Raw genomic sequence first — 19,209 nt, forward strand, 5'->3', positions numbered from 1 at the left:
TTATTTTTTCATCAAAGGGCTGGAGCACTGCGAGGGTAACGGCGTCCCTTCCCAAAAGCGTTTGGTGCTCAGTGGAGAGAGCAAAAGCAAACGGCTACGGGGATCTTACAAAGCTTCTCGCATTACAGGCGCGAAGCAGGCAGAGAGAAGAGCTCATCCTGCCCTTTGTTGTTCACGTTTGCAGCGTGCAGAGCCCCATATATTGAATTCCCACGTACGTCGCTCGGTCTCCCACATAGCGAGCAAGGCTACGTCATGAGAACTCCGGCACGACAAATCCTTACCCATCAATTTTGGGAACTGGGGCAGGGCTGTGGTGAGCACGAGCCCAGGAGGGACGTGGTTTTATTCCCCGGAGGATCTCCACGCATTCCCTACCCCACCCCGCTCGGAGGAAGCGGCGGGGAAGAGAGGAGTGTGTCAGACGCTTCAGCCTTTGGTCTTTCTCCTATCTGCAAATGCAAGTTTCTTATTAAAAGATAGAGGATGGAACAGTTTCATCCTCTACGCCTGGGCCTAATCTTTAAATACTTAGTGAAATCCAAGTAACTGAGATCTGCTTTTAGCAGCTGTGGGCTCGCTCCTCCCTTTCATGTACTCAGACAGAAGCTGCCGAGGACTGAGGGTTACTTTGCTTAAAAGTGACCAAGTTTGATCACTGTGCCTGGCGAGGAATATTAGAGGCAGTGACAAGACCGACATAATCTAGCTGCAGTGTAGCTTCTATTTTTTTTTTTTTTTTTCTAAGTGCTCCACTCCTCACTTGTTACTGCAAGGACAGCGTCGCTGCAGCCCAGCTTCCTGGGTGCTAAACTCAGGGCGATTACAAGGGCTCGAGGGGCAGAGCCACTCAGCCTCCTGAGAGCAGCCACGAGCAAAACCCCTCCTTGTGTGTCATGGGCTGCGCACACGTCCATGGCTTCAGAGAGGCACCCCCTGACTTTCTGGATGCGGTGCTAAACCTCTGCTCTCACCTCCTGCAGCCAGCTCCGCTCTCCGTGAGGAACTGGCAGAGCTGCGGTGAGAACCCGGGGCTCTCCCACGTGCTCCGGGACGGCGCTCGCTGTGCTTTCTGCTCAGAAGGGTGGCAGATGTTTCCCTGCATACACAGAATTTTCATTTTTTTTTTCCTAAAGAAATGTCTTAAAAGCTGCTAAGCTGCTCTGGCTGAACGAGTGCTGGTTAAACAAGGGCGTGTGCCCGAAGAAGCGAGTTGCCAAAACGCTTTTTCCTCTCCCTTTAAGCACCAGGAGGAACACCATCACCTGCTCGGACTTGCTCCGACGACCAAATTACTCTCAGAGCGAAGCGTGAGCGTTATTTCGAGCTCGAGCGCTTTCAATCCCCGCTCACAGCTGCTCCGCTGTGGGCTGGATGAAAGGAAGAGCACCTCCCTCGGCCGGGAGTGACGTCCTCCTGCGGAAAGCTGCGGGCTGAGGCCGAGCCCTACCTTACGCGAGGCCTGCTAACCCAAAAGCTGCAATTTGGCTCTTAAATTCACCAGGGCGACGGCGCAGCCACGTGATCCGACAACTCGTGCTGTACTTGGGGGCTGGGAGCTGCTTCCAAGCAGCAGGGATAAGACCTCTGCCCACGGCCGCAGTGGGTACCTCCAGCACGGATCGAGCTCAGGCACTCGTGCAGCTGCTGCCCCGAGCCCCACAGGGAGCACATGGAGCTTCTCGGGGGATTCCCCCGTACGCCAAACCTGGGCCAGCTGCTTTCTTTGCAGCTGCAGAGCAAAGCCAAGCCGAGCTCTCTCATGGGCTGACAGCCCCACCTCTTCTGCAGCAAGGGCACAGCTGCAGCAGGTCCACCCGGTGCCCCGAATCCGCTGCCACCGAGCCCCAGCACACTTCTGGCCTCACCTCTCCAGGCTGCCCCAGGGGATGGATTTAATGGCTACAGCTCCAGGAAGGCAGCGACCCACCTCTTGCTGCTACGTTCTTTTTTTTTCCCCTTCGAAGGACGGAGGGAAAAATCAAGAGACATTTGCTATCAGTGAACCAAGAACAAATAGTGTTTCCATCAGCAGATGCTCTCCTTGGGCATCTTGCCACCACGAGGGAGATGTAACAGCACAACCGAGGTGCTTGCTCTGAGCAGGCACCAAGCATCCGCACAGCGAAACGCAGCCGGGCCCCTCCGCGAGGAGGACGTTGTGTTATTGTAGGCGAACAGAGGTAACAAGCTCCAGCACCGGGCATAAACAGGCTGCTGTACATAATGGCCATTGTTAGGTGTCTCAATAGGTTACTGACCCAAAGGAAAGTGGAGCTCCACAATGCAGGGCTCGAGCTCTGCCTCTCTGAATGCCCAGCCGAAGGCATCCCCACGCGTTCGGCGCAGCTGGATCTTTTTGTGTTTCGCACCGTCCGCTTCCTCCTGAGTTTCCCTGGTTTCCTTCCATTTGTATGACGAGCCTTTGTTCTTTCTCTGCCCTCTTCCTCCTCCTATTTTGAAGCGTACAGATGCAGTCTAAGGGCGGGGAAGCGAGCAGAGGCACAGCACGTTAGAAAAACAACCTTCATAGCTCACACCTACCCGTACCACACCACGGCAGACCAGCTCTAGCTCCGTATGGAAGTAGTGACCCCTGGATGCAAGAGGTAGGACTCTCCCGAACTTACTGCAACCACAAAGAATTTGGTCTCTACCAAACATTACGGAGTTAAAATAGGGCCCTTTGTGAAACCCCTTTCATCCCAGTACTTGCTGTTGAAACACCACACGTGAGGTTTTCCCCCAAGACCCTCCTCGCGGTGGAATACACCTCTTTCCATCAGCAGGTCTCAAGGTTCTGCAGCAGGCTGCGTGGCAGGGTTATCCCAGCTTCGAACACGGTGTAACTGAGAAACGCATCCCGAGCAACCAGCCTGAGAGCCCAGCACAGGAGGAAGGCATCCTCCTGCTGGGTTTGGGCAGCGCTCGGTGCTCCCACCAGGACAGACACGTTTCACGTCGCCCAAGTTCTCTCCAACCTTTCTTTCCTAACAGCCAAAGCCAACCTGAGCGCACCAGGACTCCGGCAGCACAGAGCTGTCAGCTCTTCCAGAGATAATCATCACCTGTCGGAAACGCAGAGCAGACTGGGGGAGAAATAAGGGTTAACAGGAGGAAACAGGAATAAGCACCTCGAGCTGCAGCCAAGGCAATCAAGAAACCGAATTCAGCTGCTTCAGTAAGTACCTTTTAATGCAACACGTCCCTCCTCCAGCGGTCCTAGGGTGATTCCACAACAGTCTTGTGCCTGGGGCTTTACATTTGCTAATAAATAGCCGAAGCACACGATGGATGTGGGGGAGGGAGAAGAGGGAAAGATTTCAGATTATAACAAGAACAGCATTTGTCACTTGCTCTCGTTGGTGCGAGAGGCAGTTTCCAGGCTCTTGGACTCGAGAGGAATATTTCTGTTCCATTCCTGATGTGCTTGGCTGCTTTCTGCCAGAGCCTGTTTTAAATCCATTAACAAAACTAGGCCGAGCCTGCGTAACTTTTTAATCCCCCTCAAGTGGAAAAATGGCACTCGGGTATATTTCTGGGAAGGACAGGCGCCCACCGTTCCCACCGCCGTCGCGTGGAGCACTGCTCCATGGCCACCTCCTCCAAAGCCACTTTCTCTACGAATGCTTTTCATGCTAGAAGCGATGCCCACCCATCTCCCTGGAGGCTCCCAGGGCTTCAGCTTTCCTGAGTTTAAATCCTTTAAGGCCACAAACCACTGCGAGCTACAACACAAACTGTGCCTAGGACAGCCTTTCTCCAGAGATCTGGAGAGGAAATCCCAAACCCTTCCCGTGGAAGAAAAAAAAAAAAAAAAACAGAATTATTCCAGCGCGTAAGAGGAAAATCCTCTTTTCCAGAGTGTTTATGTCAAGGCACTAGTGGGCTGAGAGTCTTTAAAAAGAAAAGAAGAAAAAACACATAACCTAAGTTAAAGGACACCGTGACAGCTAATAAAGCAGGCACCAGTTCTGTTAGAGCAGCAGTATTTTTGGCAGGGGTATTTTAAACCTAACCTCCTGTTCCACGAGCAGCAGCAGCCCGGACGGGAAGGATTGCTGAGTCAGCTTTTGCCTGGGGCGTCACAAAGCGCTCCGTGTTTTCCAGTGGGCTGTCATCTACCAGGAAAAGCTGAACTGGAGAGGAGGGGATGAACGTAAGAGCTTTGAGGAAATCTAGGAAGAAATGTATGAAACTGAAGCCTCTGTTTAATTAAAAAGCTGAGGGAAGGGATATCAGAACGTAATGGGTCTGGGTGAGCAGAGCCCACCAGCATGCCGGTGACTGCAGAGATGCCCTACTGCGACACAAAGCGTTGTTTTTCTTCAATTCTAAGCCACAAATGATGATGCCATCCTGGTAAGTCTCCAGAGCAAACGTGCATGCAGAGCAGCTTGTGGAACCCTGCACCCAGCGTACAAAGCTTCCCTCTAACCACAGCCCTCGTCTCCAGCCCTGCCCAAGAGCTTCTAGGGAAAAATGCAAGTTCAAGCACAAAGCGATCATTCCCGCTGCGGCTCCCCTGCCTCTGGAAATCAGGCTCACTTGGGAACGGTGAGCATCCTTAGCTGAGACTGGATGCAGTTCCTTCTCCCCAGCTCCAGCGCTCAGCGGCCGCAGCGCTGCCCTGTGTCCCTCACCAGGACACAGCCCCACAGAAGATGCGACAAGCACAGCACGGTGTGAGGAGATAGCAGGACCACAGCAGCCAGATCTTGCAAAGGAGCCACAGCCTGGAAGCGGTGTCATGCACAGATCTGCTCTGCCTGCAGCATCGTTTGTGAGAAGCCAGGATAAACCTTCACATTTTAAAAAAGGAGCTGGTGGAGAAAAATCACTTCCTCTCATCTAGTCCCTCCACATTAAGCGTAACTTCAGCTGAATTAACAGGCTGGGCTGTCACCCCCAGCACTCTCAGCACAGCTTGCTTATATGAGATTACAATAAAGCTTTATAAGCTCTTTTCTTTTCCTCCCCACAGCAAACGCACACCTACCCTACACCCTTCCACCCGATGCTCGAGGTGCCGAGACCTCTCCAGCATAGGACCAGAGGTGGGTCCCCTCCTGCGCAGCTTCACCCTGCCCAGACGAGCCCCGGCCTCTGCCGCCCGTATTTCCAATGTTCCTCCCAGTAGGAGCTCCACCCTAGGCTGGAACAGCCTGCAGAAGTTAAATAACCCCCGAGCAGCTCTCCGTCTTCAGCACGGGAGGAAAGGGGCTGCAATCCCGGAGGAAGCAGGCGCTGCCCAGCAAATCCCGCCCTGGGAGAGCTGGTTGGAGCGGGCACGGCGCGGAGCAGCACGGGCTTGGAAGCAGCGTGCAGAGCCGTGCCTCTGCTTGTGAGCCCTCCGAGGAGCGGCGGGTACGCTCCGCGGGCCCCCTGGGACACATGCACAAGCCACATGAGGGATCCTGTGCTGGAGACGGGGCGAGAAACCCCAAGTGTTGTCACTGCAGATCAACGCTGCCTGTGGCTCCGAGTCCTAAAAGGACGGGAGAGAAGAGCTTAGCGCTGGGAGCTGTCTTACAGGGAGTTGCTCAGCCCTTATCGTGCCTTCTGGACGACCGCTGGGCTTGATTAGCTGACGAGGAGCCCACGGCAGAACCACGCAGTCCTCTCGGAACAGAGGCACTGCGATTACGCCGACCTACCACATCCAACTCGCCCTGCCTGAGCATTTCCAAGGAACAGGGTCTTCACCTTTCCCTCTACAGCGATCAATCCATAGGCGCCTGGATTTCTGGGCAGCTGCTTTCTTTTCAGTTACATCACAAATCAAAGTCAAGACGGAACTCTCTGCCAGGGGGCCTTGTCCTAAGGCTCATTCTTTCCCGTATCTTTCTGTTCCCGTTCCCAGCCCTACAATTCCACAGCCCATGCACCCAGGAGGACCTGTCCGTTATTCCTGCACCTGAAGCAGGTCAGCACTTCTATTTTGCACAACACCGAGATCCCCGCGGCATTCAGCAAAAGCTCTGAGTTGATGTTTGAAGGCTTCCCAGACCGTCACGGCCACAGCCCTGCTGTATTGGTATCAGCATTTACAACCAGCAGGCCCTTTTCCTTTCAGCACAGGCCCTGGTTCCGGGTTTATCACCGAGGGTAAATAAAGTTTTAAAAAAAATACAGGCGCACAAGCCAGGCTCAAGGTGCACGCGCAGAAACGGATGCGCTGACGCACCGGGCAGCCTGCTGATACCCACCCCGGCGCTTATCTCCGCGTATGAGGCAGAAAGCTCGCTCACGCGCAGACGTACGGCTCCGCAGCTTGCCCTTGGTTTAGCTGGGAAGTGCCATAAATCAGCCACTGAGCATCCCCGCATCCGGAGGCAGACCCAGAGAGAGCGGCAGGGCAGCAGCAGACTGAGCAGCTGTGAACGCAGCCGCGTCCTGCTGACATCTAAATACTCAGAGCCCGACCCATTTGCCGGATTCTGGGAAGTTCTGGTGTCTTTTTAACCGGTTCAAACAGTTTGCTCAACAATTAGCTGCTGCAGTTAATTATTCTCAAAGAAAGGGAAGGAATCTTCGCTTCTTGAGGTCTCCGGCTGAAGACTGGGTGAAGTCCTGTACCAGAGGGCACACAGAGGTTTGGCACAGGGCTGAGCAGGGAGAAGCGTGCCGTGCCGGAGCACAGGAGCATTGCTAGCCTTCACCCTGGCAGAGATTTTAGTCGAAACCTCTGGGGTACACAGCCAGGACAGTGCCAGACACCTCCACCTATCCCAGTAACCACCAGCAAATACCAAAAACCCGCTATTTCGGCTCGGCTGCTTAAGAGAACGGTGCTGGAGTCTCTCCTGCAAGGCACAGGCAAAGAAAGGGTGCCGGGGGTTTGTGTTTTTCTCATTGCTCCTCAGCACAGCTCAGCAGAAGGAGCCAGGGTGGGCTCGTAAAGGCGCCGTGGTCCCGCACACGCTGTCCAAAGCTGCTTCAGGCAAAGAGGTCTGCGATGGTTTAGTCTGCCAGCGTGGATGGGACTGGACCGCGCTCAAAGCCCTCCTCTTATTCCAGGCAGGGAGCTGCCTCCAAATAACCTTCCTGAATGACTCGGGACCCTGCGCTTGTACTGGCTAAAAAATAACTGAGCTGATTCAGGCCCCATGCCGACACAGACAGGGTTTAGGATGGAGCCCACCAAGTCCCCAGCTCCTGAGCCCCTGGAGCTTCCAGCAGCACGAGGGGCTCAGATCTTCCTCCTCTTATAGCACAGAGGAGGAAAACCCTTCACCATATGCAGATTTTCCTGCGTGCTACACGTAGCTGTAACCTACAGCACCCTCAAACCTTGGTGTCTGCCCGGGAATCCGACTGCTGGAAGCCGACCGGGCTCACGCTGCCAGGGCTGAGCCCCTGGGGCTTGCCCACAGCACAGGAGGTGTGGAACGGGGAGGAAAAGCAGAGCAAGAGGGACTGAAGACAACCGAAGGCTTTGCTTTGGGAATCCTGCACGGAGCATTACTTGGGAGTTTCCAGGACCACCCCAGGATGCTTTGTTTGTAAGTCTGATGCAAAGACTTGAGGCTTCATAGCGGCAGTGGCTGATATCCAGCCCCTCCCCGGCTCATCCCGCAGCAGACAAAGCAGCAGCTCTGGCACAAAGACGAGGGCGTGCAGGGAACGTGCCAACTTCTGCCGGGGTTTGCAGCCCTGGGATGCCGCCGCACTCCAGGTTTTTCCCAGCCTGGGGCAGAGCCCATGTGGATTTACATTCTGGGTCCTGCCAATATGATCTCAACGCCTCCTAAAGGAGGAGCGAGGCCCCAGATCCCGCGGCCAAAGAGAACAGTTGTCAATTTGCTTACGGGCATCAGACTGGATGTTCCTTACAGGTGACTGCAGCAGCCGAGGACCACGCAGCACGGACACCTGGCACAACGCAGAGCAGGAGGGAATCCAAGCTGACTGAGGGGTCCCTGCTCCCCAGGACACAAGGACAAGCGCCAAGCACAGCCAGGACAGCGCTCCTTGTGACAGCACTGCTGTTTGCTTCCCACCTAGCTCACCGACCGCTGAAGGAAGGAGACAGGAGGCTTTTTTTTTTTCCAGGAGTTTGTAACAGAGAAAGTTGAAGAGAGTCAGCATCCCTCTGACACAGAGCTGAGGGTAAATTTAATAATTAAATTAGATTTAATAATCACATCTACTCCTCAACTCTTTGGAGAAAAGCTGGTAGGAAAACCCCTACTGCAGACAGAAAATGAGATACTCTGCCCCCGCTAACAGCCCACACCTTGCCCTGCAATCACAGCACTTTGGTTTGGTTGTAAGATCCCCTGCTAAACACAACGACCACGAAACCCTAAAGCAAGGAAGGAGGCAGCTATCACGTACAGCCTCCAGAGCCAGCCCGAAGCACACGACCTGTCTTTTGCTGGTCCCGTTGCAGAGGCCATGTAATTCTCTGCAAGTTGTTTTGTTTCCAAAACAAATGCTACACGCTCTGCTTTGACTTGGGAAAGTAGGGAAAAAAAAAATCCCCCCCAGTGCAAACAGCCAAACACTGCTGGCGAGGCTCTCCAGGGCGCGCGTGTGAGCGGGGAGGAAGCGGAGAGCCAGCAGAGCCAGTCCAGCTTTCCAAAGGGTTATTGCAAACAGCAGGGAGGGAGAAGGGATCTTACACATTAGGAAAAACAGCACCGCGGTGCCGAGCTTAAAGCTGCAGAAGAGGCCCTGCTCTGTTTAGCACCTCTCTAACACAAAGTGTGTGTTAGAGAGCAGGATGGAGACCCTGGCAGCGGGGTCGATGCTGCAGGAGCCGCTGTGGCCCAGCGCAGAGCAGCGTGCCAGGTGCTGCACAAAGGAGCCTCCACCTCGGGGAATTCACACGTGTTTTGGCACGGCAGCACGCCGGCCGTACATTGCTTCAAGTGTCACAAATCCGGGGGCAAGATCCACAAAAAAGCGCCTGAACCCTCCTTGGATTTCAGTGAGGGACAGGATTTAGAGCCTGAACACCTCGGTGGGTTCTGGCCTAAACAACTTGCCGTGCGTCGTGCAGAGGGCACGGCAAAGCCAAGGACGTCCCTGCGTACCCGGCCCTGGGGAGCCAGCGGTATCGTGCACACCAGCTGCTTCGCCAGGCTTCCTGCGAGGAGAACTCTGCGGGTCACAGATGAAGAGGCAGGCACGCTGCGTAGCAGCCATCCTGGAAGGAAACAGCGCGGCCACGCCAGAAAATGACTCTTTCAGTGCTCTCCCAAGAAAAGTTTAATAATCTCATCTTTCATTCGCTTACGCCTCTGCTTTTCTGCAACGCGTCCACAGCTCCCGGGGAGCCAGGAAGGTTCGCTTGCCTCTAGCAGCAGGAAGGGGGCAGGGGGAGACGAAGCCTTCGGCTGAATTCCCACTGGCTTTAGGAAAGCCACGAGCTGCAATCAGCCAGCCCCTGCTGCGGGTTGGCTTTAACCCCCTCCGTGCTGTTGAGCAGGCAGCCGACCTACCTAACAGCACGCACAGCGGTGACGCACACCGTGCGCTTCCTCAGCCACAAGGCACAACAGGCAGCACCCAAACACCAGCCATTTGCTTTCTCCCTGGGTTTTCCAGCGATCAGAAAGGTGGAAATTTCTCCTATGCTTGCATTCGGGGCTGTTCCAACCCGGCCTGCTGCTCTCAAGCCTTCCTGCAGCTTAAAGAAAAAAAAATCGTGCTACAGTCCAACGCTGCACATGCCCAGGACTTGTTACTTCAAGAAATACCATCATTGTTCTCAGCCCAGGCGGGCTGGCGATGAACAGACGTCTGCATTGTCCACCGGCTGCCTGGGGGCTTACAGCAACAGCACTGGAGTGCAGCTCCCAAAGGGCATCAAAGCTGCTACCCGGGAGCAGGTCAGAGCATCCTTTATCTACCTGCTGGTAACCGGTGGGAGATGCTAGGAAAAGACCAAAAGGAGAGGGCACAAAATGCGTCTTTCTTGGGGATTCCTGGGAAAAACAAGCAGTATCCAGCAGAAATATTAAATGAATCAGGCTCCTCAGCTCCCTGCCTCGGGGAGAACCAGCACCCTTGGGCTCCTGGAGAAAGCACAGCTCTGTTATCGGCCTGGGCAGGGGGTCCCTCGGTGCCCCCAGGACCGTGCCCGCTCTGCAGAGTGCAGCACCGAGGGCTCCGGGACAAAGCCAACCAGGCAGCAACCCAACACGCTGGGAAGGCTTTGAAACTCTGCAGATAGGGAAATGAAGCACTCCACAGCTTGGCAGAGAGGATTAGAGCACTCCGGAGAGCCCCAGACAGCCTGCAGCTTGTTCAAGGTGCCCTTTCTGCTCAGCTTGCGCACCAGGTCCTCAGGGCTCTGGGTAGCAGACAGGAATGAGGGGAGTGAAAATCTGGGAGCTTCCTCACCTCCACACCAGGACTGCAAGAGCTGAAGTGCAAGCCAGCCCCCGGACCAGAACCCGGAGGAGGAGATCCCCTGGCTGGCACGGCCACGCTAGCTCTGGAAACAAACAGAGGAACAGTTGCAGAGCGTGCTGCCAACTGGAGGGGTTATCGCTCCCTTCGAGAGCTCAGATTCGCACCAACATCTCCTCTAAGGCACAAAGCCAGCGTTTGGGTCGGTAACTTTCCCATTTAATCCTAATTGCTCGACTTCACGTCTTGATCTCCAGCGAGCCAGCCTGGGCTTGCCTGTTTGCTAAGCCTAGCCCTGCACGAGGCTGACAACCCAGCAGCAGATCAAAGTTTTGGCTAGCAAACCCCTGGAAAATATTGCAGTGCTGATTTTCCATGAATGGAGCCACCAGTACGGGATTTTCCATGAATGGAGCCACCAGCAGGACCGTCCCAAAGCAGGGTGCTCCCCGTCACTGACCGTCCCTCCAGCCTCACTTGGCTGGCTCGTTTTTAACGAGGAAGGGTTCAGCTGCACTTTTTTTTCTGTTGACGTGAGAAAAAGCGAGGAAGGCGAGTGTGGGAAAGCAAGCTGATGTAACCAACACGAGCATCTGCCATGGGGGAGACGCCGGAGGGACGTGGTGCAGCTCAGTTAATGCACTAGGAGGCACGATAAAAGCAAAATAAGGCAGGCGTGGAAACAATCTGCTTGGTAGGCTCCCCCCCAAGCCATGGCACAGCTGGGAACAGGAGCCCTTCACATCCACCTCCAGTCCCGAGGCTTTCACCTTAAAAACAGGCTTCCCCTCTCACCTCATTGCAGCCAGACCACGGCTAACACGGGAAGGTGCGGGGGCTTCCCTCCGTAACCTTGCGAGGGGCCTGGAATACAAATACAGCTGGCTTCGTTCCCCATTAGCAGTTAATTTCCTCAATCATTTTCACAGAGGGAGAAGGAGAAACGCTCGTGATCCAAGAGATGAAAGCAAATGAAAATAAGCCTCATAAAACCTGCGCTGCCCTAAGGGAAAACGGCCCCACGACTTTCATTGGGAACTATCAAAGGCCCCGGTCTGGTGGGGGGTTGTTTGTATTTTATAAGACAAATGCTTTAGAGAGCCTAAGTCCTCAAATAGCTGACATTCCTTTCTGCTGAACCTCCAGCGAGCCTGGAAAAAAGAAACAGCTGATCCCAGTTAGTCCAGCCCGGGGATTCAGCTCAGCCACATCAGGACGGAGGACTGAAGCACGGCACACAGCCGTACAGGCACCTCTGGACTTTTCTTTCCAACACGATGCCATCGCCCCGAGCAAAAGCAACCGTGCTGGCATACCAAGGCTGCAGGACAGCAGGGGCTGGAGCTAAAAATCTCACTCATTTCTGCTGTAAAGCAGAGGCTGGGGCAGAAGACGTTGACTCACACAGCCTGAGAACGAGCACAGATTGCTCCTGGGAAACTATTTGCAAGGAGGATGTGCAGCGCACGTTTCGCTTTCGGTCTGGGACATCGGGTACGAGGCTCGCTCCACGAGATCCCAGAGGGCAAGGGTGTTTGGCAATCGTAACGTACAGGCGTGTGGCAATCGGCCTCGTTTTGGGGAGGAGGAAGACCCTTCCACACCAAACCAGCCATCATTTTCCAGATTTCCAAACTTGCCTTGCCCTGCACACGCAAGCACCTTGCCACGCCAATGCCCATGGGGTAATTATTCCCAGACCACCTTGCAAATAGGCCAAGATACTCCAAAAAAGGCGCCCGGCCTCACTGCTGCATGGATTTGGAGTGGATTTGCATGAAGCAGGGGACAGACACTAACCACGAATAATTAAAACAATCAAAAAAAGAATTAAGACCTAAAGAGCAATTGCTCACTTGGAGCAGCTACTGCCACCTTTCATCTTTGACAACCAAAGTGTATGAATAGGAACTAAGCGCAGCTAGCTCTGGGGCACACGAGTATCGCCCCTGGCTGGTTCATCCCGTTGTGCACAGAGAAACGTGTCGTGTACTACTCACGGCCAGGCGTTTGGCTGCAGTGCAAGGGGCTGGGACTTCTCCGTCTGAGAGAACAGCACTCTCTGGAGCACAGCAAGGGAAGCGCAGGAGGAAGCTGAGGACTGAAATCCCTACCAAGAACAGAGCCATTCAGCTGCTTCAGAGACGGCTTAAAAAAAAGCCACCACCTCCAGCTACCCAGAAGGTCTTCATTATTTGCTTTATTTGCATCTTCGTTCAGCCCGAACATGTAAAACGTGCAAGTTTTAGCTAAATAACCAGTTGGTGCTGAGCTGGAATTGGAATGCAAATTCCTGCTTTCTAAAGGAAAAAGGCCTCAGGGGCTGCTGTGAAATGAAGCTGCTCCCCGGAGGCACGAGTGCTGCAGCACTGGCTCAAGATCATCTGAGGTCTGGAGAACCTGAAGAGCCTGTGCCTGCCTCACCAGTGCCCATTTAAGATCCCAGGGAACCCGCGTTAGACGTACCAGCAAAGGGACCCAATCCAGCCAGCTCATGCAGAAAGAGAATCTTTTGCAAGAAAAGCTTTGGATGCAAAGCAGCCTCTAGAAGCAACCAGGCTCGAGGGGAAGCGTAGCTTCCAAATCACATTAACGAGTCAGATGCTGCAAACAGGCTCAAGGTCCTCCAAGGACAGCGCAAGGAGCTGACCCGTGCGTATCCTCCCACCAGGACCGCCACCATTTCTCCTCCCGCACATGAGCTGGGAGAGAAGCCACGCACAGATGTCTTCCTGCTGAAATCCCTCTGCTCCAACAGTAGCATGCCGCGGAGTAGATGACTTCCAAAAGCAAAGCCCTGAAGCTTTTCACATCGTTTAACGGCCAGCCTAAGTGAGCTGCTCTGTTGGAGACTAGGGGAGAGAAGCACTCACAGCGAAGAGGCTGGAGGTTATCTTGCTCTCTTTGCTCAGGGCAAGCATTTGTCTCTGGGTCAGAGCTCTTACACTGCTCCTGCTGCCAGGTCTTGCACTGAGGTCCAAACCCTCGTGGACCAAGCTCAGCCCCGGGGTGAGCAAGCACGGAACCTACCGAAAGCCGTGGGAGTGGTGCTGCTCGCTTCCACGTCTGATTTCACCCTGCGTTTCCACCAGGCTGCAAGGCGTGAAGAGGCCCGGGAGGTCACGCATCCACCGCCGTAATTCCAGGCAGGATCAAACAGGGCAGCAGCAGCTGGGCTGAGCGAGCAAGTCCACGTTTAATTACAGGAGGTTTTGGTAATGAGCGAACACAAGAACAAAGCCAGTGCAAAGCCTCCCTTTTTCATCCTGGCTCCTGTTCAGGCCGTGTAGGAACAGCTGCCTAGAGGGGGATCTCAAATCAGATCCACCAGCAGCACTTTTTCCCTTTCATCTCGCACATTTTCGTGATTGCCACAGAGCCCGCATTCCCTAGGTGAGGTCGCTGTGCTTCGAAAAGCGGTGAGGATTGAGCAGGAGGACCCAAACCTCCGTGGGGGCCTCCCAGCCCTTGCTCACCCTCCTCCTAGTGTCTCACACAGGCACTCAGCCATTTTGCAGTAAGCTGCGTGGAGGCTTTCATTTGCTTGAACGTCCTCCAGCTACAGCAGGGTGGTGCAGAGGATTGCTAGCAGCAGGAAGCAGCTCTCGGAGCACCAGGGATGCCCATCAGCATGTGACCCAGCAGCTCAACAGCCAGGAGCTGCTCTTGCTGCCTCCAAAATGCTCAGGAGTGGTGACAAGGATGGGAAACAGGCCCTAAGACACACACACAGGCAAGAAGGTTTGTGAACACCAGGAGTCATCCACCAATACTTTGTGAAAGTGAATTGGAGGCGATCGGGGGATCCCCCATCACATCTAGTCGGTGCCACCACCAACCAGCAGCATGGGAACGGGGCTGGAACCCAATGCCAGCCCCAAACCCCGCTGCCAAACCCAGCCCGGCTGCCTCCAGTGCTCTGAGAGTTGGGTGCCATGGGAGGACACGATGGGAATCGTCGGGAGGCTGGGAAACCACCGGGGCCCTGGGAACCGAGGGCTTCTGACCTCTGTAGCAATGCCTGCTGCGAGAACTGGGTGGGATGTTTTGTACTTCTGGCTTTAATTACAGCCAAGTGTTTAACTCGGTCCCCTCCAGCCACCCCCACGTCCCTTACGAGCACGACTCCGGCTTTTTATAGCGCATCCGGTGCGGCCGCTGAACACATCCAGGAAATGCACTTTCAGCCCCAGCCGTCCCTGCCCTGCACCAGTCAGCTGCAAGGGTTTGCAGCGCGGGGATGCGGCACCGGATGTTTGGTTCTGCGACCGCTGCTTTCCTGGATTACTTCTGCCTGTTTAGAGAAAGGAAATTAAATAAATGCAGGGCAGGCTGGGCGCACCCAGAAATAATGCGAGCTGCTTGCAAGGTAAAGGAGGAAAAGCCAGATGGGGAAGCAACCCTGAGCTGCTCACCCCCCCATACGTAGGGCGAGGTTTATTTGCTGGTTTGTTTTATTACGGCTGACATAAGGCTCCTGGAGGCTGACAACGGCTCGCTGAACAGTGGATGTCCACAGGCACATCCAGGATCCCAGATTACGTGCACTGCAGCGCCTGCTGGTGATGCTGACCCTGACGGGGACTCTCTCTCAATGCACAGGGGAGAAACGCGTCCCATCCTCCCACATCTGTACTGCACGTAGCCAGAGGACACCCGTGAAGAACCACCAGGACACACTGGGCTCTGTCCTTCCCCCCACCAGGGCTTGCAGCTCCAAGGGGAGCAAAGTCAGGGCTTGGGTAACAGCTCAGCACCTAAAACCTGTGTAATTTTCTTAACACACGGGACCTGCAGTTGGTTTTAAAGAACACTGCAAGCCTGGCAGTGGTTTTCTCACCTGAAAATACCCCAGTTGGCTTCCCGGCTGGAAGCATCCCCTAAGTCCTGTGGGGGAATCGTGCTTTCTGGCAGGCTCAGAGACCAGTGCTGGGTACAATTTCAAGGTAGAAAGCCTACAGATGGAGGGCACACGCTGGCCAGGCTGCCCCAGAGTCCCCTGCTATACCCTCAAGAGCACTGGTGGGCTCCTCGCACCGAGGTGACACCTCTGCCATAGCGTCACCACACCACTTACAGCATACTCAGCAGCAGGGCTGGGGGCTCCGAAGGAAGGCGAGATCACAGCCCTCAGCGAGCCAGGCAGCCTCATATTCTGGGCAAGCGACAGTTACGGTGACATCAGGCGCTGGCACGCTGAATGACAACCTAATTGTGGCTAATAAGGGCTCTGAGTGAGCCACCGAACCTGCCCGCACTCAGAGCGGGCAGGGAGATCGCCGGGAGGATTGAGAGGGGTTTGGAGAGATGGGAGCAGCAGCAGCCTGCAGGGCGAGGAGCTGCCACCCGCACCCCCTCCGTGGCTGGCCAAAACGAAGCAGGAACACCGATCCAGCCCAAGCCAGGCTCTCCAGCACAACGCCCCCACGCCACTTAGGTTAAAACCGGCAAGCTCTGCAGGGACAAACCGTCGTGTGGCACGGAGAGCAGCAGCCAAGCCACGCTCATCTATTCGTTCATTCATCTCAGGAACAGCAGCTGCTCAGTCACGCACACGCTGCGCACTGTGCTCTTGCCACCCTGCTGTAGCCACGAGCTGCAGGCACGAGTGACAATCCAGCTGCAGGGAGTGAATCAGGCCCTATCTCAGGGAACAGCAGCCTTAAATCACGCTGGAGAACGGCTCCGCAGCGGATGGGAAGGACAATGTATGTATTTGACGGGCCCTGTTTCTGCAAGACCGGCTCGTACCCAGCTTATGTCTTTCAGATATAAGTGACAATGACTGACTTAATAAAAATCATTGTTGGGAGAGGGGCAGCTCCTCCGCTCCCGAGCAGCTCGCGATCTCCCAGGCTCACCAAGAAGCACACAGCGACACGTCAGAGGCCCAGACCCGACCCCTTTGTACCTCTGACAAGCAGCATAATAATCTCAGAATTACGTGCCGGAGCTCGAACAAGAAGCATCAGATCCACACTGCAATGACATCAGAGAGGCAGAAACATGTCTCATTCAAACACTCCCCCAAAGTTTGTAAGTCGCAGCCCAGCCCGTTGTGGCTTTTTATGGTCCATGGAAGCACCTTTCAAAGGACTGCAGGCAACCTCAGGCATGTTCCTGGGCTACCTCCAGTTCCATCACGCTGCTCAAGACACTCAAAACGACATTTCCTTACTGGGATGAAGGATTTACGAGGATTGAGAAATTCAAGTCTGCACCTATGAAGTGAGTCACTGGGACTCACGGCTCGCTTCCCCCGCTTCCCTCCCCACAAGTCATCACACCTTCCAGGCTTAGTTCTGCTCCCACCGAAATCCTGCAGAAAACAAATATCCAATAGCTTAAATATCACAGGGCAGAGCCTGCAGTACCGACTGGAGTGCCACGTCTCTTGCTAAAGGTCCATACTCCGGGCAGGGAAGCCACAAACTCACCCAGAGCCTGTCGGGAGGGAAGCTGGAGCCGAGGACTGCCGCTTCTCTTGCTGCTTCAGAAAAGATTTTGCTTCTTTTGAGGTTGAGTCCACTTCTTTAGTCACTCTGTTGGAGGAAACAGACAGACCAGAGTAAGGAAGAGCCAAACTGACAACAGAAAAACCAAAAATCCAGCAAGGAAAGGCGGAAAAGAGGTCTGAGAGCCGGTCTGCTGAGCACAGCACCTGCACAAAGATCACCTCCGTCAGCTGCAGGCCGAACTTCCATCTTGTTGGGATTTCATCGCAATTACAGCCCCTCTATACTCACAGAAGACAAAAGGAAAGGAGCAGCTAATTAGAGCTGGGGGAAGGAGGGGAAGCTTTCTGCACGAACAGGAGTGCTCATTCATTCCAACAGGCCAGCCTCACTCCGAACCACTGAATGCTCTGCTCAGGTCACCGGGGGGCAACTCCAGCCTCTTAATTGGGCTCTTGATGTCCTCATTTGTTGGGCAGTGAGGCAGCCCTCCTGTGACAGCTGTTCTGCCACCCACGGCACATGGGCTTGGCCACATCTGCACCCCATGCGGGAGCAGGGAGCCTGGCGCAGGGGTGGGGAAGGAGAGAGAAAGCTCTGACGAGGCAGGATGCTGAAATGTGCTCTCATTTTCCAGTTAGCTTTTGTTTGAGGCCCTCGGGGCATAGAATATTGAACTTCAAAACAAAATTATAAATCTATACGGCATCTACAATCGGGAATGAATTGCAATCATGAGAAAGAATCTTCAGAAAACCACTCAATAATTAATTGTTGAAAACCCTGGCTACTTCAGCCCCCTCCTTTGAGCTGCCCTGCCTCCAGCAACACGCTTTTCATGCTTTCAGTGGCTCTTACTGAGGTTACCCTGGTTTGCCAAGCTAACAATTGTGCTCCCATCAGTAACAAATCCATAAGCCTCTCCCGGGCCCTGGGGCTCGATCTGCAGAGAATGAAGACCCGAAGGAGGCAGCCCGACTCACGGCTTGGTCGGCCCAGCATCAGCCCCCCTGAAAGCCTCACCGATCGTAGGAACTGCCCTGCTAAAATTCAGGCCAAGAGCTGCTGCCTCCCCCCCACTGAAGCCAGCAGCTCCTGCAGGGAGCCCAGCACCAGAGCTGGCAGCTGGGGCGATGGCACGCGAGCCGGCAGCCCCAGAGCTCCTTCCTGGCAGGAGCTGGCTGCAGGATTCCTGCTGGACCCCAGCGCATGCAGAGCCAGCTGGATCACTGCTCCAGACGCTGGCAGGGAGGCAGGCACAGCGGAGTTATTTGTTAAGCCCAGAGGCATCAGTACCCTAAAACCCCACTCGCACAGAACCAGCGCACACGTGTCCCCTGCTGACAGGGGATCAGTGCAGAAGCTGGTAGGGAAGGGTTCTTCCACCTTCCAGACAGCAAATACGATGGAGAAGGCACGTTCAGACACAAGGATTAATGCTGGCAATAAACACGTCCTGCTCAGCCCCGTGCTGCCAGCGTAAAACAGATGAACCCTATTTCCCCCTGCACGGGCACACACCTTCCAGCCTGGTGGCAGTCGTGCACAGAGACAAATCCCACGTTATGAATATTCAGAAGCACTTGCTGATCAGATTGGAAAGGAGCTGGTGGGAAAAGCAGTTCCAGAAGAAACAAAAGCCCTGCTACACTGCCATCACGATTCCAGCCATCCCAAACACACCGCCCACTCACAGCCCCCTAACAGCCGCGTCACGCGGCAATCACCCCCCAAAGGCTGCTCTGTGTGCATGGATTTCCTCCAGCAGGATAAGCTCGGCGTCTCCACGCAGCAATTAGCCACAATTCCCCACGGAGCTCACCCTAAGCTGAGTACAACCCCGCAGCCTGTTTGTGCGTGCCTTACCACCCCGGTCAGCCGCCCACCGCCGCTCCTCATCCCACAGCACGGTCCCTGAGTCACCGGGAGGAACAGCAGGCACACAGCTGGGGAGGCACAGCACGGCAAAAAGGCATCCTGGGGGGAAAAAACGCCCTGTGCTGGCCTCCTTCAGAGAGCTGCCAGGCCTTGACACAGCCTCGGTACCTCCTGGGCTAGGTCGTACACCCTGCGAGCTGCTGGGATTGGGACAGTGCTGGATGAAGGATGCAGCACCTAGGAAAGGCAGACGATGTGACAAGCAGCACACGATGCCACATGTTGTGCTGGGAGGTGACAGCCCAGCTCCTCGGGGTGCTGCGTGCTCGACTCCCACAAGCACGAGAGAAAGCTGCAAGTAAGTAGTCCACAGGGTCTGGGTGCGAGTGATGGGGAGCAGCTCTGCAAAGCCTGCAGGACCTGAGCACACGGCCCCTGCTCGTCTTAACATCACAGCACCTTCAGCCTGCTCCAACCCAGAGACAAAACTAACCCATTGCCTGCCTGGCAGAGC

General features: G+C 54.9%; 1 protein-coding gene across 1 annotated transcript in view; it reads right to left on the reverse strand.

The window, feature by feature from the left end:
* CFDP1 (craniofacial development protein 1) overlaps positions 1 to 19,209 on the reverse strand; it is a 53,252-nt gene that overhangs the window by 19,988 nt on the left and 14,055 nt on the right. The window contains exon 5 of the mRNA XM_035336361.1: positions 16,800 to 16,904. Coding sequence (XP_035192252.1) covers positions 16,800 to 16,904 — 105 coding nt within the window. The remainder of the gene's footprint in view (positions 1 to 16,799; positions 16,905 to 19,209) is intronic.

This window comes from Oxyura jamaicensis, chromosome 11 (assembly GCF_011077185.1).
Source record: "Oxyura jamaicensis isolate SHBP4307 breed ruddy duck chromosome 11, BPBGC_Ojam_1.0, whole genome shotgun sequence".
Taxonomy (NCBI): Eukaryota; Metazoa; Chordata; class Aves; order Anseriformes; family Anatidae; genus Oxyura; species Oxyura jamaicensis.